We start from the raw sequence: 23724 nt of genomic DNA on the forward strand, positions 1-23724 counted from the left end.
TCTTTTTGTGCACAATCTAACAGTGTCTAATCCCACAGTTAATCAGCTAGGTGTCTGTAGGCAGACTAATAACCAGACACATAAATCCACACACCTCTTACCTCCAAACCACACACACTAAGTTTATTAACTCTCGGTATACTCTTAGGGCAAACAGGTGCACTATGGAGAGCAAGCAGGCGAAGGAGGGATAATTATAATTTTAATCAGCCTTAATTGTTAAAAAATCTAATATGATTTACTAAACAAAAACTAATGATAGTACATGTAAAAACAAAACTGTAAACTCGTCACATTAAAAGGAAAGGCCCAGTTCCCTGTGCTCATCAACTCAACTCAGCATGTTAATTTCCAGCACAGAGCAATAAACACAGGGGGGAAATTTCAAACTAGTCTATAATAGATAAACTCCACCAGGAGAGTAGCAGTGTACGTGAGACAGAAGCAGGTGAGGGCTGATGTGGCTTTGAGCTTCCTAACAAAAGATGCTACAAAAATAACCTATGTCAGTTATAGCACCTAATTACTACAGAATAAAACAACAGAACAACTAAATTAGCCTACTAAATAAATTACTACACCTACTTCCCAAAAAAACAAACAACAAAACTAATCATAACTTTAACAAGATGCTGTTAAAATGTGATGCACCAATTTAAATCCATGTGGAGTGTAGAGTCAAGTAAGAAGTAAACGGGAGAGCTGTCAGTTCCTAGACATCAGCTGTTCTGTGAGTCTCTCAAACTCCCCTGCCTATAATCCTCTTAATTGCTGGCATGTAGCCCTGTTTTCAGGTCACGCAAATATTTGATACCACAGCAGTTAAACCGCTCCCATGCAGCGTGGATATGTTTATGGCATATTCAAACAGAGCCCCAGAGGAGTCATATATTCATATATATTGCATAATAGTTAATTGTCTTGTTAAACCTAAACAAATTTAAGCCTTGGAAATCTTCACTCTTCAATAATCTTCCATAACCTCTTTAAATATCTAATATGCATTTTTGAACACTGTACTATGAATATCCTTCCACACAGATCATAAAAAATAATGAGGTGTGAGTAGAATGAAGAAAATGTGGTATTACAAACAGATAGAGGGACTGTCAGAGATATCTCTTTGACACTAAGTCTTGTGAAATAACTTTCACTCTCGACAACTTCATTTGCTGAAGCTGACAGCATTATCTTCCCAGAAATGCATACACAATCATATGCTGACACAACTACGTTCAGAAAATCCCTTTCACACACATACACAGGCTTTGACTTGTGAGTGTGTCCATGTCTCAACGCCATACCCACACACACGGCTGCAAGTTTTATAAACTATGCCTGTGCACAATTACCTCTGCCCACATTCAGATGTGTCCTCCTCGTTTATCCATATGACTTCTTATCTTCACGGAGGATTTGATTAGATGCACAAATTATGCCAAAATCCAATTTTCGTTCAGAAACAAGGGTATACATGGTCTGATTTACATGGGAGCCAGGGGGGTCGAAACCCCCCATGAAAGCAATTTCAGCACAGATTTGGTTACCAATTCCTTCTGCGCAGGAAAAAATGCTTTATGTTGCTGACTCATGCTCGTTGGTCAAGTTGTTGAAATGTTACTCTTGATCCAATTATAATAATGCATTTAACATAAGCTACAGTAAGAAAACTTTGTGTTCCTGTGAGTGTCTGATGATTAAAAAAAAGGGAGAAACCATGTTTTTATGTCTAACCTTAACTGTCTTAAACAGGCATGTCCAGGTTTTTGTTCCAACCAGTCAAGAGCACACACACAGTTTGACCAATCAACTTTTTGAAGACTGAGATCAGTTGATTAAATGAGTCAGGTCTGGTGTGCTGCTGCTTGGTTGAAAAGAAAACATGCAGCCACACCGGCCCTTTGTGGAAAAGTTCAGACATGGCTGGTCTAAAATGTGTAATAAGAGGATTGGACTAAAGTCTGCTGAAAAGCTATTCAACCACTGATGTCATTAACCTTATCAACAGTAAAATAAAACAGGATATTATCTCAGAATAGTTGTATAACTCAAAACAACCTTGATACTGTTCATATAAACAAATGACTCTTTATTAATTTTCTTCAGTCTGCGTCTCCTTGTATTTGAAAGATTTGACTTCAGAGCCCCGTCATGACAGATTCACATGCACCTGCGCTCACAGCTCCTACAGACAAGCTCAGGAACGTACTGGACTAATGTGCTTATTGCTTGCTGGAATTCCACTTGAGGTGTTACTGGATGATTATACGAACTTAAAACCATTTCATTTCACATATGTGAATACTGTTTCATTACTGGTGGTAAGAGAAAAGCATTTGTACATTAGCAGCACTTATTAGAGCACATCTCTCAGAGTTAGAGTTAGTAACTGTAGTGCTTGAGGACTCAGTTCTAGGAAAAGAACAAATAATTGGATAAGATTTCCACTAACTTAACAACCCTTTTGAACAGTGATGAACTGCTGCATACACATCCACCATATATAGTATATCACCAAAGTGCAGAATACTCTGAATGCATCTTAGTTAGTTAGAAGAATACATAAATGTCATTCTAAGACCATAACAGGATAAACTGCTTTAAGGAAATGAATAATGTATGGAGTATCTTACCATTATTTACATCTGTATAAGCTAAGAAAGATCACTAAAATCAAAAAAGGAGGGAAAAAACTGTTAAAATGGATGCAAGCTCCGTCTGGGATGTGGGAGATGTCTTCTAACACCCCATATGGTAAAGTGAAAACATCGTCACTTGACTCATGAGAGGCAAAAAACCTTAGCACCCCCCCCCCCTCCTCTCTTCATCTGTAATGACTACCATTGAGGCTGTTTTGACAGAAAATTACGTGGCACCTTTCTTTTAACCATGGGAGTTCATCCGCCCACTCTGTTCTTGTGTCAGTGAAGGAGACTGTAGAGGCTGACCGGAAACTTTATTATCCTCATTATTTTCTGATGGAAACACACAGCCACAGACAGGCAGACAAATACACACAGACGTCAACTGGGCCTTATTTTTCTTAACAAGACAAGGCTAAAATCTAGTGTATGACTGGACCACACCGTAGGCTATTTGCATTCTGCCTAGTGCCGGCTGCTTTCAGCCTTAATTTGTTTGCCTCTCTGCTATTCTCTGTGCTCACATATAAAATATTTTAATACAAAAACAGTCCCAAAGAAGCAAATCTAAATGTGTTTTGTGTGTTCCTTCTGTCAGACAATGGAACAAGAATAAAAAACTGACTGACACAGGTTAACCAGATAAAAAAATGTCAGCATTTGCAGTTCAGTCTTATAATTAACTGGGCAAGACTGATTGACCCGGATTGAACTCAAGGAATGTTTAACAGTGTTTTTTTATTTTCTCGTCTTGTTTAGATGCTACGACGTGCTCAAGGATGTGAAGCTGTGTTTTCTGCCAACGATCGCAGTCTCTTCCAACCCATGCACTGCCAAAATCCAGATTTTTTAACAACGACGTCATATGACAAAACCACCACACACAAGTAACACACAAAACTTCACAATTGTGCAATAGTTTTGACTATATCCTCACATTAGCTACCATGAGATCAGCACAGGGAATACTGGCAGCTCCGCTCTGCAGTCAGTATGATTTGTCAAAGGACTGACTATATTTGTCGCTAGGTGTTTTTTTGAGAAATAATTGAAAGGGATATGAAATGTCACTAAGTTGGCAATACTGCTATCATTCTGAAAGGGCGATGTGGAGTCCCACTTGTCTGACTAATAACACCATCCTTAAAGCTAATTTCCTTCTGTACAGGGGGTGAATTTCGCACTTAAACTTTGTTAGGGCTTTGAGGTCTGTATGATTGAGAGTGTGCTGTTTTGAGCGACAGGTGGGTGAGCGTATGCTCAGGTTGGCATGCACTGAAACCTAGGCTCCACACACGCCCCTCTCTCTTTGCCAATTTTCGATTGGACCGAAGTTCTTTGAAATCAGGTAGAAGAAAGGTGGTGATGACAGAGCAGCTTCTAATAAGCTTCAGAGCCGCTCTTTAGAAACCTAAGGGGGACATCACAAAGGCTACATCCATACAGCCTATGGGGCACATATGCAGCACGCTCCGTTACACAACCAGAATGACAGACACACACAGAGGACAGGTCAAGACACACACAGACGGTAAAATCTTAATGGATTTTTGATGGTCGGCACTGATGCAGCGGGATCTCTCTTAGTTAGCTGTCACTGTGTTTGTGTGTGTGTGTGAGTGAGATAGAGAGAAGATAGACAGCAGAATGAGGACAGTCTAAAGAAAATCAATGCACTGCACGTGATTCTTTGCATCAACTTGTGATGTTCGATGTTGAAACTGTGGCAGATTGCAACAACAAAATCAATGTATGGAAAACATTACATTTACATTTCAAAGGCAATGTTTAAATTCATCTATGACATCATAGCCTTGAATTTTGATTCCCCCCCCCCCCCTTCTCAGACACGGCTTCCCTACAGAAAACTGAAACGCTTTGATCTTCTCAAAATATCTGACATAACTTACATCTTTACCAGCACAGCTGCAGTGCATGCGGTCAGAGTGATGACAGAACAGAGGCTGTGGAGCACTTTTCTGCCTTCCCCGTTTCAAAACAGGATCTTAAAAAGCCGACATGCAGAGAAACAGCACAATTTGTCAGCATTACTTGCAGGAGTTTGGGGGTTTCTGATCCTTTCATGAGTCTGTAAGCTACAGCTGAGACATGGGACTCCTTAGAAGACTCCGACAAACCGACAAAAACAAAATCTCCCAGTTTTGATATTTACAACATAAGATTAAAACTCTGATATCTTGGGTGGGAGTATTGTCTCTGAAATGGCTTCAATTGCACATCATTTAGGGGGAAAAGTTAAATCCAAAGAGATGCAGCCACACATAGACACACACAGAAACTGGCAACACACACACTGCTCTGCTCAAGCTATCTATTATGTCTTTATCTTCAAAATAATATTCATCGAGGAGTCTGTTTTTCTTGATTTTTTGTTTTTCTTTCGCTGCATCTCTTTCACACTTTATTCTGTTTGATCACATGGGAATGTAACTGCTGTTGTCTTGGCTCCATAACTGTCTTTTTCATAAAACTTGGCTTTGATTTATTACTTGCATCCCCCTCTCCCTTCCTCCCATCCTCTCTTTCCCCGTAGTCCATTAGTTATTGTAATGTTAGGTTAAATACATCTTAACTTGCTGGTGATTGATTTATGCATCTCCACCCATAAACCTTTTTTCAATCTTTTCTCCTTCTCTCCTTCCTTGTTCTTTTTCCCCTCACAGTCCCCATTCACCCTGTGTAATGTAGAACTTTTTTGTGGACAGATGTTGTTGAGTTGAGCTAAAGGGGAGGTCTGGCTGTCAGCTCCAATGTGCACGGCTGCTGACAGAACTCTAACGGGAAGGTCAGGAGATGAATCTGCGATGTCACACTGACAGAAGTATGAGCGATGCGTTTGTGGGAAGGACCTAACAATCTCAAATTCACACGCTGGGACCGAGATGCATAACTAGCTGTACTGTGAAAGAACAACAAAAATTGTGCATGCACAATGCAGAGTCCGAGTGTCTCTGACCTGATCCTCAACAAAAAACTAACCCTCACTACTTGCATGTTCTAATTTCATTTCTGTTCTTCTAACTTTTACTACACAGACTCTTTCCAATCAACCAGCATAACTAAATAATACTGTTATAAAACTATAGTTGTTGGCCACCCATTCACTCTGGCAAATTCCACTATAAAGTCATTACTGCAGTGAACAATTAAATTTCTTCTACCTCCTCCTGCTTATGATCTTTGTTAATTTTATCTTTGTTTATGCTTGGCTCATATTGTCTAATGCTCTAAAGACATTTTCATGATACTGAACTACAACGACAGTTTTCATTTTCTTGTTTTGCAATTATCATTTTATAGTTATTGCTGTGGGCAGAAAACAACAACTGTTGTCAACAGTTTCAATGTTTTTCTTGTGAAAATGATCTTCATCATGTCATTATCCTTGACTTTAATAGTATTATTTTCGTCAATTTCATCAGTTTTAATGTTGCTGAAGCATCAAATGCTTCTTTTGTAAAGTTGTTTTTACATCTGTGAAAATGTTGACTGGTGTTATAAATCCTTTTATGAATGTGTGATCCAATAGATAAACTTTTCAAAGGTTGCAAATCATGCACCATGATATGAGAAAAACATATGGTTTATTTATAATGAAATATGATGGATTTGAACCCTAAACGTAAGTCCAAACATCAGCGACTGGGGAAAAAAAGTGTAAATGGGTCTAAATGGCGTCACTTTGCAAAAATGTTCTCTGTGTGTGACTTGATATGGCTACGGCGACAGAATTGTAACAACATGCATATAAACACACATAACATTGCATTCACACCCTGGCGAAAACACACACTCTGAGTGTTAATGTGAAAGCCTCGACACTTCAGGGACCCAGTGAACCCCAGATCCATCTCTGTCCTGACAGCAGTCATCCATTAGCAGCAGACACAAAATTCTGGTGGTGGTGGTACAGACACACAGGGTGGGCTACTTATGGTACAAACACATAGGGCCTGATTTACTAAAGGTTTGCCTGTGTAAAACGTATGCAAACTTGATTGCATACGTTTGCCTTGATGAATATGGGCGTTTGTTTCTGCCAGAACGTGCAAAATATTGGGAGCAGTAGATCCAAATAGATTTATTTAGTGCATGCAATGTCGTTTACCAAACCTGAAACAGATTGTGGTGGCAGTTTTTGCGTCTTTATTCAGCGTCACGTTTGAAAGGTTAAGTATTGACTGGCACAGCTTTGCGAAACATTCTGCGGTTATTGATTTACTATAGGCTACCTGCCAGGGCAAAAGCTCTCATATCTCTGCATTTCCTCACATGTGGGTTGTTCCAGCGAACTGTGGCAGTTTTTTAGGTGTGTTAAAAGTCCTGCAAGCCGCACATCTCTCCTCCAGTGTGCTCCTCTCCTCTCCTCCCTCTCCAGTACCTGGCTGCTCAGCTCTGGGACAGGGACTGAGAGACGTCAACGCTCCCTTCACCCCGTCCTTGATCCCTCTGGACAGAGCATTTAGATCCGAGTGTGGCCTGAGTGCCCTGCCTGAGCTCTCTATTAATCCATCGGATCAAATTTCATTCTGTCTTCTCGGCCATCCAGTCCACACTCTCTTACCACGCGCAAAACCCCTCATTTAAATACTGCGGTTTGTGCGTGCTGTCATTTAGCGGGTTACTGATAGATCACCCGTTTTGCGTGCCCTAACCAAACACGCCCAGTAAATCAGGCCCATAGTGGCTTCAGAGAGTGTTCAGACCTGTTTTGACAAAGCTAAGACATGATTTTAGAAATAGAAGCTATTGCAAATCATTAAAAAGGAAAAACTGGACTATGACAGAGACTGAGGCATTTAGCCTTTGCTTTAGATTTAACTGCATCATATTTGAGAGGTGTCCACACCTTGGTTTGAGTCCACCTGTGGTGAATTCAACTGACTGGACATGATTTGTTGCCCACACCTCTCTATAAAAGGTCTCACAGCTGACAAAGCATATCAGAGCAAAAAAAACAAGGCATGAAAGAACTGCCTGCGGAGCTCTGAGACAGGATATTGTTGAGGCAAAGATCTGAGGATGGCTAGAAAAAAACAGTTCTGCTGCATTGATGGTTCCCAAGAGCACAGTGGGCTCTGTAATGCTTAAATGGAGGAAATGTTGAACAATCACAAACTAGCCATCCATCTAGACTGACCACTCTGGGAAGAGGGATGACCAAGACTCTAATGGTCACTCTGGCTGTGTTCCAGTGATGCAGTGTGGAGATGGGAGGGACATTATCACTGTACTGTAGCTCTCCACTGATCTGGGCTTTAGTCATATACCCCAAGAAGATGCAAAGCTATAACCACTGCCAAAGGTGCTTAAACTTAGCACTGGGCATAGTTCTGTTTTTGCTTTGTAATTATAGGATGCTGGTGGTGGATTGATTGAGGGAAAATGAATTCGAATGATTTTTGCAACATAACAAGATGTGAAAAGTGTGAACTGTGAAGTGGTCTGAAGACTTTCTGAATGCTCTGTTATACTTATAAGTTGCAGGCACAGTGTTGATGTTCCTCCAAAACATAACCACAACCACAGAGGAGCACGTAGAGGTGAAAACACAAATTAACGAATGCAAATGTGAACACAAGACAGACTCACCTGTCACGATCTCCTGCAGTCATGCTATAAAGGTGATTGGCAGCTCCATCAGCACATGCCCTCAAGAGAGCTACAAAGAGACACATCGATAGACACACTTAAGTCCGTATAAATGAAAGTAATTAGTTTTGAATGAATCGCACGCCTCAGTTTTCTGCTTTCTGCAGGGTTAATGTTACACATGATCCAGTTCAACGATGTGTAGTGTCACAGTGAGCTTGTTCACACTGATGCAGAGAAACTCTCAGGGGTAGATGTGTCCAGGTTATTTGATGCATCGCCTTGATTAAGTGTTAATCCAGGTTCAATTTCCTCCTTAAACTTCAAAAACCAAATTTCTACTATCCCCAAAAGAACCACACAAGAAATGTGACCTGTCTTTCGTTTGAAACATTTTTTCAAAGAAACTGTTCTCGGTTTGTGTAGTTTTTTGTCCTGTGTTATGCAGAGGTGTTTCTTTTATTGAACCTATCCCCAATGATTTGAATGAGGTGGACTTAATACTAGAGACACTCATACACACAGTTTCAACAAAAACATTACGGCCTTCAAAAGGGGAGGATTTACTGAAGGACTGTTAGATGTAGTTTAAGCTGGTTTATCCTAACAAACCAACAAGTGGATGTACATATGACTGTCTGAGCACCGAGTGCACAAGATCATAATTCATTGAAAAGGAAAAGCATAATAAGTGATTTAAACACAGCACTAGATTATACACAGCTTGAATAGGGTCCAAAGTGGTTAGAAAGAAGCCACCTTCCTGCCATTGAACACACCACACAATAAGTGAAGCATTATGGTTATAGAATAATTTGACCCTTCAGATGCAAAGTGCGTGAAAGAGCACTTATTTTTACTGGTTTTAAAACAGACAAATGAGGCGGTGATTCACCATTCATAAAATGGTATTCAAGTTCTCAGAAATTAGATGCAAACTATTTGCAAATGTATGCTCTTTCAAGGCCTCTATTCTATTCAAATTAAACAGGCAGTCTATTTTTTAAGAGCCCCTTTCTGTTTGGGGCTGTTGGGGGGCACACAGGGGAAAAACATCAAAAGGATCAGCCATAGTTTTCTACTTGAACCTAGTTTAAAACTAACCAAAGCCTGCAGCAAAGACACCAGCAAGACTTGCAATGCACCTACTTTACATGTCATTGTTAAAAAAAAAAAAAGTGATGCAGCGTAAAGACTCAGCCCCAGTCACAGCTTACGCATGTCAACAGGTTCACTGTGGACACATGAAGTGTAGTGAAGTATGTTAAATCTGAATGAGTTGGGTTTTGACCCACTTTCACTCATTTGCTGCCTCCATCTCTGCACAACCAGTGGACACATTAAAAACACCTTTCTAATCCTATGAGAAACACGCCAACTACAGAGAGTAACATTTTGTGAGTGCTCATGGTTCTAAAAAACAAAATAAAACCAAACTGTTGCAATTTCATGAATATTGCCTAGTGCTTGACTTTCAGTAAAAGAACACCAAACGCTTTAATTGTAACCAACAACCTCACAATTCACAGTCACAAAACATCTTATACAACACATCATTAATAAGATATTAACGTTTACTCTTCTGTTCCCTTCTGGGTGAATCCTAACAAACACAAAGCTACAGAGTTTAAACAACAGCACTTAAGCTGCTAAACTCCACGTACATCGCAAAACTCTTAACACTCTTAGCACAATGAATTCAAGCATGGGACAACAAACACTGGTTAACACCTACATACTGAAAATTGATATAGACCGATCACTCACACAGACAGACAGAGACCCGCATGTGCACTAAATTAGACCTGCTTATCAGAGCTAAATGGAGAAGAGGATTATTCCAAAAGTGGAGTGTATCTGTCTCTGTATAACTATATTTGGCTTGAGCACTTAGAAACTAAGAGAATGCAGATGCATCTGCATTGATGTAAATAAGACATTTATACTGAAGGTAGTATCTTTTATCCTTAACCCCTGCAACCTGCTGCTGAGGTTTCACATCAAGAAATGATTGGAATGTAAATGACTCATTATCTCTGACGGAGTGCAAAAGCTGTGAAACTTTTCAAATGGCAACTCCTGGGAAAACAAAGAAACTCTTCTTTAAGTCTAGTGGTGACAGACTGTAAAGATATCAGTCATTATCTGTGTATCAGGATCTGCACATAGACACACACACACGCCAGCACTGAATAATTTTCTGACTTAGGGTTCTAGAAGAGTTACCTCTGTCAATCATTCACTCTGTTTGGATGGCATGTCATTAAAACACACACACACAGAGAAAGACAGCGAGAGAGATACACACACACACACACACAGCAGTACATCTGATGTAGGCTATGTGTAGTATCTAAACACTCTATTGCTTTGGTTAAGTGCTTGTAACTGGAACAGCATAATGTTTACAATATACTGTAGTTTAGTTGAGTTGGAATCGATTTAGTGACTTTGTTGGTGTCTGGACTCAATGACAGATTTCCAGTGCGAACACTGTTTTGGTTATTAATCAGTAGTATAACAGTTTTTTTCCCTCTATGAAGGTTACTGTCCTTGAATGTGCAGCCATTTTCTTAAATCTTGTCACTTTAATAGTCGTCCTTTATCCACATACCAGATAGGAAAGGGTTTTGCTCTTCCGCTCTTTTAAGGTGCTGTTCTTGAAACCCGTACTTGTTTAGACCGACAAAATTGCGTGAAGCAGGTCAGGGCCCAAAAGTTCATAGTAACAGAAAGTTTCACAAATGCCTGCAAGAGCCTCTGTCTTTCTCGATTTCTCATCATCCCACTCATCTTCATCACAGTGAACGGCACAAATGGGTAAACTCTCTCCTTCTCAACTCCACCCAAAGGCAGTGGATGCACAAATCATGTCCTTCTCCCACTGAGAACAATGAGTTGTCAGCTATTTGAAATGCACCGCGACTGTGAATGCAATAGCCAAAACGACTCCTTCTCATTTCCCTCAGAGCATTTTGAGTTTAACAATCATGCTGAACAGAAAATCACATCCAGAGACATAGTCTTATGAATCCTGAGGGTGATATGATGTGAGCTGAGCAGGGACAGCAGAAGCAGTGAGAGGAGATGACCTTGTAAATAAACTAGCTATCATAATCCCTCCCTGCGGGCTTCAAAACCAAATGCTGCTGTCACTCACTCTGCTGTATGATAGATACATATGGTGGGCAGGAGATAATGCAATTCCACACACACTACTAAACCTGTCATGTCTGTTCTTTTTAATCATCTGTGTCGCCTCTGAGCTCGATGCAGAAAAGGTGCATGCACACATGCCGAAACACACACACGCGCGCGCACTCGCTGTGGGGAATATTCTATAGCATTCCAGTATTGATGAGGTTAGTGGTGAGGATTAATACCTGTCAGGTTATGGCTTTAGCGCAGTACAGGAGAGGGCAAACGGTCACGGAGAGCGGTGCAAAGATTATCATCCTCATTATGATGCCTTGACGCCCTCCCTTCATCTATCAGTCCACCTCTCTCCCTCCATCTGTCACCCTGTCTCCAGATCCACCCTGCTCTCTAAAACTCCCCTCAAATGTGATTGATTTCCAGCACCAACATCTCATTTTTGTGTCTCTCTAGCTCCACTTTGTTACCCTTAACTCCACCCGCTCCATCCCTCTCTTTGTTATTCGAGATGGCACAATTTCACTTCCACTCATTCGCATTTCTCACGCCGGAATTTTGCTTCATAACTCTCTTCAGCTTTCCAATCAATCAGTTCTCTCCAACAGCATCTTTCTTCAAATTTTCAACATGCCTATTTGTGCTATCTGTGCTTAAATGTTGTGCGCGAAGTGTGAATATGTGCGCCGACACACTGCAGCTGCATTATCCGGCTGGCCTTGATTGCAAGGCTGATACTTGACTGACTGATGGGTGACGTTCACAAACTTCAACTTCAGCAAGCTGCTCGCCATCAACAAAAGATTAAATGAGGCACTTGTAGTCAACATGGGGCTGGGTTTTTTTTTGTCTTGTGGAGTGAACTGCCTTTTCTGATTGCTTTATTGAATTGCTTGTTTGTGTTGTTACACAGCGAGTATGTGAAGGATCTGTAAGTAAGTGACTGGTTGAGCGAGCGAGCGAGTGAGTGGGTGACCGACCGGATGAGCGAGTGAGTGACTGATGGACCGGATTGAGTGAGAGGGTGCGCGAGTGAGATAAGCAGCTTGATCCCACTTCACAACATCACACTAGGCACCTGTAAATGAGCCTTCCTTTGATCAGCGTTGTGCTCTCCCGGCCTGCATCGCTCCTGTGCTCCCTGCTGCTCTGGGGGGAGGGGGGGGGGGGCCCAGGGGCTCCACATCAGAGGACCTGAGAGAACCGCGTGTATGTGCACGGATGTCTGTAAGTCTGTAAGGGTGGAGACCTCCGGAGAGTGACACACACTCAGACACACTGCATGCGCGCTGACATCTGCTTATTCCATAAACAACATTAAAATTACATGGCATATCAAGTGAGGAATGGTAAACTTGCTTACAAGCGTGTCTTTCATCAAACTGTGAGAGATTTGAGATCTGCCATTCACAAACAATCATCATCCTGTCAAAACTTCTTCAGGTCCCATGAGCACCGCCGCCGAGATCAAAACTGATCAAGAAAGCTTCCCAATTTCTGACATCCACACCACAGCATTGCCACATTGCTCGTGGCACTTCAGAAACTCCTTTAAATCTCTCTGAAACTTTTTTTTTTTTTTTTACAAGTATCCTTATCTAAACGTGGGCAAATACCCAAAACTGCCATATGACAGTATCAAGCTTCATCAGACTGACAACGTTACATCTGATATGTCTCTCAGTGATCTCTGAGCGGTACTGCGACTTGGTTTGACAATTTGATGCAATGCTTTCCTTGTGATTCTCGTTCCTGTACTGGCAATACCTGAATGTGATGACAAAATATGAGTGAAACAATCGATAAAGCATATGGGATAGCCCACACTATGCATTTATGCAAAAATTAATCTCTAGATTGTAACAGTATTAGGTAAATGCGGGAGGGATAGTCATAATTTGGATTTGGAAATACGGTTATTAAATAAGGATATAAAGTTATTAAACCAAAAATATCAATATGCAAACTCTGTTGAGGGTCATTCACAATCAGCATAGCGTGAAGTCTAATATCTAGTCTTGCTGAGATAGTCAACAGACAATTTAAACTCAATATTGAAAAAAACTGTCCAATTTAGACATAGTTTGCACTAAAAAATTGAAACGGATGTTCAAAATAGTTTAAAATCAAATTACTGCTGCACTTTTCTAAAAGAGAAAAACAACCACAAAAAAAGCAATGTCAGATTTTTTATACTAATGCTGCGATCTATACAAAACTGCTCTGGATACACAGTGGAAGACTTGAGATTATGCACAAATTAAGCCATTCCCTTGCCTCCCTTTACATCTCACAGGCATCGCAACCCTTGTGATGAATGTTTTATATGTTTTTCTTTCTTTAAATTATATATTTATATATATTTTATTAATAATTCCTTCTCTTAATAGACTAACCAAATAATCTTTATCTTGGGGCAGCAGGCAACCTTTGGAGAAAATTGGTTTGTCAAATGTCATTTAACATTTTCTATAGGTTCTCTAGTGAAAAGACACAGACCAAAGAGAGCATGAACTATCTGACTGTGTGACTGCCGTGCCATGGAAAGAGCTCAAGTGCCTCTCGGGTTTTTATGAAGTTGATAAGAACACAGCATCAAAGCCGTGTTCTTTAAAATTCAATCTGATGTGGTTTTAATTACAAGTTTACCTTCAAAGTTACTTTGTTTACTAACCTCCTTCCTTGATTGCATAAGTTAATAAAGTAGATTCTTTTTTTAAATGTGTCTGCCTACAGTTTTGTTTATTTTTTAGTTTTGTTTCATGGTCTCACATCAAAACTGAGAGACTCTGATCACAGTCGCTTCTTTTCACTCTGTCCTTGATAACACAATTGCATGTTTAACATTCAGTTTGGTTCAACTTATTCTTGTTCAGTCAGGCTCCTTTTCTAATGATTTTACAAAGTTTAAAAGAAAAACAAATGTGGGATACAGGTTGGGATGACACTGTCTGATTTAAAAGTTCAAAGTCGGCTTTGCATATCTAATAAATCACAGCCAAGTAGCACAACTGCCATGTATCAGTGCATCTCATAAGCAACACCTCGGGGAGCCAAGGGTTCTACTTCCCTTCAAAAACCTATTTTGCCTTTTTAACAATAAGCCTTTTGTGCCTGTTTTTTGAGTTTTCTGAATCCCTCTTTCTCTTTTACTCTGATAACAAGCATTGGCATATTCATGAAGCAGACGAAAATCAAATCCATTTTTATATCCTTTAGTTACCAGAGTGCAAAAAAAATGTTGCTGGATTCTTTCTTGGGGATTCTCTTGGTTCACAGACTTGTCGGCAAGCTTGTGACCAGCATCCTCAACAATCATCGTTAAAGTATTACTGGTAGAGACAGTTACTGCAAAACTGCTGGTGGAGACATTCACGGAGCGTCATGTTTTTGTATGAATGAATGTATAACTGCTGTCCCAGTTTCTTCCCTTTTACGCAGACAGTTGCGTTCATTGCTTTTCATCTTTCATACAGAGGGTTTGTGCATCAATACTAAAATCCTACCCGTGTGAAGGACATGTGCAGTATCAGCAGTGGGATTATTCAAAATATTTCCCCTTATCATTGAAAGATTCCAAGAGGCTTCACGGCTGCAGGGAACAGATCAGAGTCAATTGTGATGGCAGATTTGTTATGGTTGAAATAACCTCATTCTGAATACAGGGGTATTTGGTGCAGTGGGATTGTTCCTAATGACCCTGTCACTCATCCATTCAGTGGATTGTCCACTGCCTGTCCTCACATTATTTACAAACCGTTTATATAGAGAACATGCACACTTGAATAAATCTCAATAGTTGTGCCACCCTAGGTTGCTTAAGTAGCAAGGAGCAAGGTAGTAAGATCTTACAACTGCTTCAAATGTCTATGATAAAGTCAAACAGTACAGTTTAGTGAATTATGGCTGAAATGCATGACATTCTTGTAAGTTAGCATATAGGATTCATTTGATAATATAAAATCTGGATGAATCATAAAGTTTAACGATCCTTGATTAAGACCTTGGCTCATTTTATTTTCATTATTTTAGCCACTGCTCAATGGTTTTATAGTTTCCTGCGGTGTGAGCTTGGTCACACATTTAGCTGCAGATGCATTATGTCAGAAATAAACGGGCTTTTAATTAAATCACAATGCAAAAAAGTCTGTATCTCAGGGGTTAACAAAATCACGTAGCATATCCAGGCTGTGTTTAAAATTATTTTTGTTTTGAATGTAATAATTGTTTGGGTCATTGAAAGAGACACAGAGGGTCATTCTTGCAGAAAGGAAAATTATTTCTGCAACAAAAAAAAAGATGTAATCTTTAACTTCATTAAAACACATCTCACAGGAAATGTGGGCAAAGGGCAGGGAGGGGGCCGACGACATGACAGCAATTATGATTCTGCACAGTGAAGGCTGCTCAGGCTAGAGAGCACAGCCTGACAAAATAAACAACAAAAGAAAGCATGCTCAGTGCAAGTCAATGCAGATGGGATCTGAGTGATATAGAGAGGGCCTATTTGATCTGTGTTGCTGATGTGAGAGGATCTCTACCTTTACTCCAGAGGATGCGCAGGTAGTCTTTATCCAGAGGCTGGTTCAGGATGATCAGACAGATCCTCTGAGTGCCTGGGGAGGGACACGGGACAAAAAGGACAAATCTATAAATCATAAGAGCGATCAAAACAGTCAGACAGAGACATGGACAACTGATGGAGTGCCACGGCCAAATCTATTTGCATTATTCAAAACAAAACCTTTTAAATACAGATTGGAGGTGGGTGTTTGTGGCACTGAATGTGCTAAATAAAGAACAAAATTAGAACAAAGCCGTGATAATGAGGTCGTTATCATGCTCCACATGGAGACAGGAAAATAAGAGAAAGGATTACAAACAGAAACCATTTCGAACAACTCTCAGTTTCATCACAGTTCAAAACGTTTCCCACTCCATGCAATTAAGCTGTAAGGGATTTGTTTGCAACATCAAAAGATAACAAAACCTAAACCAAAGTATAGACATTGTGTGTCTACATTATGCAATGATTTCACTCAACTACACTATGCAAGGTCTGGGTTGTTTACTATTCTTTATTGCATGTAAAACTAGACAGAGGAATTTGTGTGCTTGGCTTGTACTGATCATGCTCATCTGAATACTCTGACCTTGGTGACACACCGTGTGCCTACATGACAACAGAAGAAAACCTTTTTTCAAAACTGCACAAATGAAAGCGACTTATCATCCTATGGCTTCTTTCTTTCCTCTAAGTGTACCTCCATGCTTCTATGTCAGAGTCTCTGCTCCAGTCATAGATTTATCATTTCATAAATTTCCGCCCTTGACAACCCATCTGTCTTGCTTTTAGCTTTTCCTTTGCGGTGCTGCTAATGCAGATCCTCTGAGTAATACTTTAGAATTGTCATTTCTCTGTCTGTCGGAGAGTAGAAAAAATGATGGGACACTCATGGACAAAGTAAAACACAAGGCAGAAAAGAAAAACCTTCACAGACCAAAGAATCAAGCACATCCTCTCTTCCCCGTGCCTTCATACTTAGTAGTTTTATTGCTTTCTTATTTGGCTTTCCTTTTCAAGTCAGCCCTTATGAATGATCTTTTATCCATTTTTGAAGGCAGTGCCTTTCAAAGCAGAGACTAAATGCTTTACACAAGCTTAAGAAACTCTGAGAAATGCTGTGATTACAATGTCCATTTCCTTTCTTCTAACCTTCTTTATATGGATCCAACATGACTGGATGCCAGTTTCAGGGCAGCATGACAGGTCATATCTAATAAAGTTGTATCTTCCTCAATGCTCTTTTCCTGATACATCGCAAATGCAATTTGAGGCTGGGGAAACAACAATGGGGAAGAAAAGAGAGGAGCAGAATATAGGCTACTTTAGGTATAATCAACTTATCACTGCATTTTGTTCTGAAAAAAAAAAGCATTTTTGGATTGAACCCCTCGTGTGAACAGAGTACATCTTAACTTGGCTGAGGAAGAGTGGTGGAAAGAAATGTCCTTTGGGTTTGTGACTTTGTTGCAGTGGCAGACTAGACTGTTGTTAAAAAAGTTCACATCACTGGAAGGTCATTTCCAAACTAAAGTCAACCCCAGCCTATTATGGTAAAAGGAAGAGGAGAGGAGGAAAGGGTAAAGAGGAGACACAAAGAAAGAGGAAGAGAAAGGAGGGAACACATGGAGGGTTAGGTGAAGACGGTTGGGGGGGGGGGGGGGATTTGTCAGTCTTGTCTCCTAATTGGCTGGAGGTGTACAGAGAACAAAAGACAAACTCAACCAGCCGTGACTTTTTAGATAACCCTTCGTCGCGTGAACGTTCACCTCCTCGCACATGAGGGTGCGGCCTTTCATGCACTCTCTTCAAAGAAATGTCACCTTGGGATTCTTTTCATAAAGTGCCAGACAGCATAAATACCACAAACACACATTCATACACACACAACACAGGCCAAATCCAAGCACATAAGCTATATTCATTTCATATTAAAAATGTGAAATTAAAAAAAGGCTAACTGTGCACACCAGGGGTTTTAAAATGCAGACATCCAGGGGCTGGTGTTATATTCTCCCCAGAGAGTCTAGATAAGCATTTCCTGCAAGAGATTATACTAAAGAAGCAATAGAAATACACTTTAAAGTTATCTAATAGGGGGAAGTGTTTCAAAATTCTGCTCAGCTGGGGAAAGGATTTTAGAAGCATATGATTCAGGGAATCTCAAACACATCTTCTTTGATAGCGAGTGACAGATTTATCAGCAAAATTATATCATCAGAGGGACGTGGTGTGTGCTCAGATTTGTTCTGTTCTGCAGCAATTTGGGGATTATTTGCACACCCTGCGAAATCTTTAGAATAAATCTAGGATTTGTTCAGTGTGCAGCGTATAATGCTTAGCTAACACATCTGAGTAAACACTTGTTTGAACGGATGCTTCAACCTGCTGATGACTTCCTATCAGAGGAGAGTGTCTCTTGACTTGGCGCTGGCCTTTTGTGTTATTGATTTTCAAGCTGTACAAGCATAGAAAATCAACAGCGGGTCCTGCGCTGCTGTTCTGCACAGAGAATGTCAGGTATATACAAACATAATATGTTCACATACGCAAGCGCAACTATAGTCGACTTTGTAGTCCGACAAGATTATTATAGTGAATTGAAATCATTGAGGAAAGACAATGAAATGAAGAGGGAGAGAGAGCCAAAGGATGCAAGAAGGACAAGTGAAATGCATTGTCTACTATGATAAACGTAAAGTATAATACAGCACTAAAAGCCTATAGGTTAGGTTCAGCCCCTCTCATCTGTTGATCACAACAGGACACATTGTAGTCAGAGCAAACATCGAACAATAAATCCTCACACTTGCACAGAGTAAAGTGAAATGAGAAATGTATTATTCATTGGAAATATATTACAAATGCTTTATAATTCAGTCATAGCTTCATTTATATGCTTTATTTTTGGGGTAAAATTCAACACTAATCACACAAATCACCTCAGCAGCACTAATAGAAACTGCTCTTGCAATCCCTGGCACTGTGTGCTTCGTGTATGTTTACAAACCTGCTTCATCTGCAAAGACCGTGTGCCAAAGGATCTGAAAAAGATGAGATGGTACTGCCGAGGTGTCTGGGGATATAATGTTTGTTTCCTATATTTATCTCTCTGTGGGTGGACAAAAAATCCTGCCAATGTCAAAGCCTCACACCACAATTTATCCGGACGGAAGTGTATCTGTTGCGTCCCGACCAATGGCAGGCCTCATCATTATGATGAATATTCCTGTACATTAATTTCTGGAGCTGGAGCTTTTTGTTGTGATGAAGGCAGACGATGTGAGATGGAGGTAAGTACATGTGTCTGCTGTCTGCTCTACAGGCCAAACTGTTGCGTGATCCCCTTGAACTTTCCATCTTGTGTAAAATCAGCCCGTAGGTCCTGATCAGCTCTCCTTCCTCCACACTCATACACACACCACCAAGGGAGCTCACATAAACCTTGACCTGAGAGCAGCGGCTAAAAGCAGCAGCTTCCTCCTCAGGTCTGCAGGGCAGTCAGCGCTGACTATTTGCAGGTTTTCTTTTCAATGCGTCAACAGATACGGAATGAATCGCGCAACACAAAAAAAGTGTCTACATTCATTTTAAAAAGAGAGAATAATGATTTTACTTGTCAAATGTCAGATTTCAAGCAAACACACCGAGCCCTCTTTCGGAAAAGATTCATTTTACACGCAGCGCAACAAGAGAGACACATTACGTTCGTACATACGCTGTGTCAAGATTTGTTTATGAGTGTCAGATTGAGTAGCAGAAGCAGAGGGAGGAAGAAAAGTGTGATGGCGATGTGTGTGATGATAAGTGTGTGCTCTGATCAGACTTGTACTGATTCTCTCTGGTGCCTTGTTGGAGTGTAAAAAAAAAAAATGTGTGTAGGCCTGCACAATGGGAGGTGTGATGACGTGAATTGCTCACATGCTGAGTGTGAAGTTTGTGAAAGCTTATGTTTAGGCTGCAGTTGTGAGAGAGCAAGGGTTCTTATGTTGTTCTTTATTGGCACATATTTCTTAAAAGGATACAATTTACAAGAGGGTTATAGAGAGTAAACAAAATTTGTCTCTAGAGCAGCAACATTACTGCAGCAGAGTCACTGTGCATGAACTCGATAATATCTCTATGGAAACTAATGTGAAATATCAATAAACATAATAATGTTGCTGACATGAAAACACTGGGTAAAGCTGAATGAGGAGCACAGACAAAGGTCATTATCGGTCATCTCCTCCATCCTCCTTCCTCTGCTGCTGATGTTGACTTCAGGTGAGACTACTGAGAGGGGGAAATGCCGTCTCAGACTCTAGATGTAAGTTTACAAAAAGTTGTGGCAAAGACAGTTGCAGTGCACAGACTTTCCTTTTAGCTTTTTGTTAATTTAACATTCTACATACTTAAAGCAAAGGTTTAGATAACAAATAAAATATTTTTCATTACATTTGAGTCTGTGATATCATGACGACAGTTAAAACACGTGTATCTGACTGTGCTCGTGTGTGTTTGCACCAGGGGAGTGTGTGTCTGTACGACCGTACCTGAAGGCAGCAGGCAGTCCAAAGGCGCCAACTCCTTATCCATGGTCGTGGAGCCACAGGAGGCCGTTTTCAATCAGCCAACTCACCTGGAACTGAGAACAGGAGGACACATACTGTTACTTCTCTTATACCTTATATCCTTCCTTTCTATTTCTTCCTTTGTTCTACATGTATCAAAGGAAGTCATTAAACTTTTCCGACATCTCTCTAACGCCAGTTCATCACCAGCCTTCATCCAGGCTAATTATTTCACCTTGTTCACACGAGAACATGATGAAACCAAGGTTGCATCATTGGACAACTCAAGACCTGTACTGACTCTAGGGTTACAATTAAACTTCTTTTTTTTTATGTGTCAATTATTTACTTGATTAAAGTTTTTGTGTCGAAACAAGTGAAAATAGTGAAAACCACACATTATATTCTGTGATGTCATCAAATGTTTTGTGCTGTAGATCAGTGTAACACCACAATATTTTCAGTTCTCAATAATATCAGAGGTAAAAGTGGCAAATTCTCACAAATCCCAAATAATACATTTATTCAATTATATATTAAGATGCCCATTAATTTTACTTTGATCAGTTAATTGAATTCCCCCAAAATGCTGCTAAATAATTTGTGTCTCTCCTTTGTAGCATACAAGCATTTTGAAAACTGATTTAAGAAATTTTTTTAAATGCTTTGCAAATGATGATAATTAGTTGCATTGCTAAAAATGCTTTTAACTCACATCACATAACCCAAATATACAATCTTTCACTGCATGAAACTGCATCAACAGTTTTCTTACACCTTTGCACTCCTTAGCAGAGCAGAGCTAGGTGCCACCTCCCACCTTGTTCAATGCGCTGGCACACCACGGGCCACCAAAACAAGACAATATGTCAGCGGTGTGAAACTTTGCAACGATAAAACACTTTATTTAACATCCAGAGCAGCAGGTCTAATATATTATTCCATTAATAAATGATAAAACAATTTAAAATATATTGTTTGTTGAGTTGTTTTTTAAAGATCAAATACACACAGGGCTGCAGGCCATGTGCTGTGGAATATTTATTCATTTTATCTGTTAGGCTACATCTGAACTCCTATTACTTCAGTTTGCATAATGAAGCTGGGCTCTTGTTTTCAGACGCATTGCCTTCTTTTTATTTGACTATTTGCAATGCTCAACTTATTGAATAAGCTTTATCATTATCATTATTAGTAGTAGTAGTAGTAGGCCCTAGTAGTAGTAGCTAGTAGTAAAAGCCTCCTTGTGCTGCTCTATTAGATAAGTTAGAAGTAAAAGCATGTGTTTAATGATAAGATGACAGGCTTTAATCAGGTTGTGTTGCTTTCTGTTAAAGGTCCCAGTACACTTCAAATCTGAGCAGTCTCACCAATCACTAAACAAGCTATTAAAACTATGCCTGTGCATATTCTCATTTGTCCAGGTCATAGTAGGCTATCTCAAAGGAGTTTTCAATCGAAAGCAACAGGACTTGGTTATTTGTCTTTCCTAGACAAATAACCAAGTTGCTTTCGATTGAAAACTCCTTAGAGATATTAAAACTATACAATAAAAACGATCAGTATTAGTCTATTAGCGTCATCTTACCTTTTATCAACTAGTTATACCTCTGGAGAGTTGTCAGTCTTTATCCCCTCATATCCAATTACAAATGTCACAACTCGCTCTCTTTCTTTTTAAACTGGGCCATGTTAATTATTAATTGTACTATAGCCTACTATCCTGAACTATTCATTTAACAACTGACCTGAACTTTAACTTGCCACAAAGTTGAATAATAGTTAGTCATTATGCTGCCTTCAACTGTCATTTAATAATGCAGACAGACAATATAAGGTGGTGGCAAGTCAAAGTAAATTCATTTTAACTGGTTTACTATATAGGTTACTGTTAATTTTTCTACTGTCACATAAAATAAATGTGGTATATAGCCTACACTTTTTGTTCATGCCTATATTAAAGTTTGGTTTTAAAAGCAGTCATTTGACAATGACCTTCTTTTAACTTTTAACCACTTGTGTTGAGCTTTGAATGGGCCACTTTCCACATAAGGGCAGCTCAAACCCTGCAGCATTTTAAATCACCACCTCTTGTCGCTGCATGGCTTTCAACTCACCTTGACTTTTTATCTTGTTACTCTATAGCCTAGATTTTATTTGTTTTTACCTAATTATAGTGATTGATTTTATTGTCCTAACTTTTATTGTTCATCCGTGTTGGTACTTTTATGTTATGTTATGTGGCACTGGATTGCATCCTATGTTGTGCAGCACTTTGGCCAAATAAAACTTGAGTTCAGTTTTGCATTGAATATAAAACTAACTTGACATCTCCATGCAACAACCACAATAGCCAACCTGATTAAAACCACACACTGCAGTCCTAACACGCTAGCACAGGTACCCTCGCTAAACCACTGAAACGCGAGCTTTCTTTAGCCGTAGGCGACCCTGTTAGACTAGATTAGACAGCCAACAGCAGCCCGGGGGAACTGGGTTTTGGTATCGTCCCCGGCTGCTCCTCCAGTCTCACAACAGAGTAACCGGTGTGTGCTAACACCGGTCAGCGTGCTGCAATGTGCCACGCTGCTTCTCTCCGTTCACCGATAAAAACCTCACTACTCTGACCGAACAGCACCCACACAGACGCCGTGTGTCACTACTAAAAATCCGACTTCACATTTCACAGCTGTCATTGCGATATTTTGTGAATATTCAACATAAACTTACAACATGAATGGACTTCCGCCCAAGTCGTTGTAAACAGTCGAAGAAGGCGCAGGGAGCTGACAGAGAGGAAACCCTGCAGCTTCCTAAAGGTGGGAGTTAATCATGGGGGACACCTAGAGGCTGAAAGAGAAAATACACTTTTCTTTGTGCAATGCTTTTTTAAGCGAGATTCTCAAAGGTAATCCCAGAAGTTTTTTTTTTTTTTTTTTTTAACGAGGCTCTAGGGTCCTCAAGCAAATGGAGGAATAGTTTAATTTCACTTCAACTCACATCCACTGAAAAGTATCTTAATAAATGAGGGACTAGTCCAATCACTGCTTCCACTCACTATAACTACTTACATCACCATCAGCCCTATTACAACGCAAATGCTTAACCTCGACTACCAGTTTGGTATCACTAAAACACAAGTGCATCTGAACTCTTCCAATTTCAGGTGTAAAATTAATCTTGTAAAACAGGTTCTCCT

At 40.0% G+C, this 23724-nt stretch overlaps 1 protein-coding gene across 4 annotated transcripts in view; it reads right to left on the reverse strand.

Moving 5' to 3' along the window:
- tpk1 (thiamin pyrophosphokinase 1) overlaps nt 1-23296 on the reverse strand; it is a 65634-nt gene extending 42338 nt beyond the window's left edge. For 2 of the 4 annotated variants that reach the window (XM_083995593.1, XM_083995590.1), the window contains exons 1-4: nt 22114-22179; nt 20508-20599; nt 15950-16024; nt 8256-8325 (exon numbers count right to left, since the gene is read on the reverse strand). In XM_083995593.1, coding sequence (XP_083851719.1) covers nt 8256-8325; nt 15950-16024; nt 20508-20550 — 188 coding nt within the window. In that variant the 5' untranslated portion in view covers nt 20551-20599; nt 22114-22179. Of the gene's footprint in view, nt 1-8255; nt 8326-15949; nt 16025-20507; nt 20600-22113; nt 22180-23255 lie in introns of those variants that run through there. The other 2 variants (XM_083995591.1, XM_083995592.1) reach the window with 2 other exon arrangements.
- Nucleotides 23297-23724: the final 428 nt, after the last annotated feature.

The sequence above is a fragment of the Trachurus trachurus genome (genome assembly GCF_905171665.1).
Source record: "Trachurus trachurus genome assembly, chromosome: 20".
Lineage (NCBI taxonomy): Eukaryota > Metazoa > Chordata > Actinopteri > Carangiformes > Carangidae > Trachurus > Trachurus trachurus.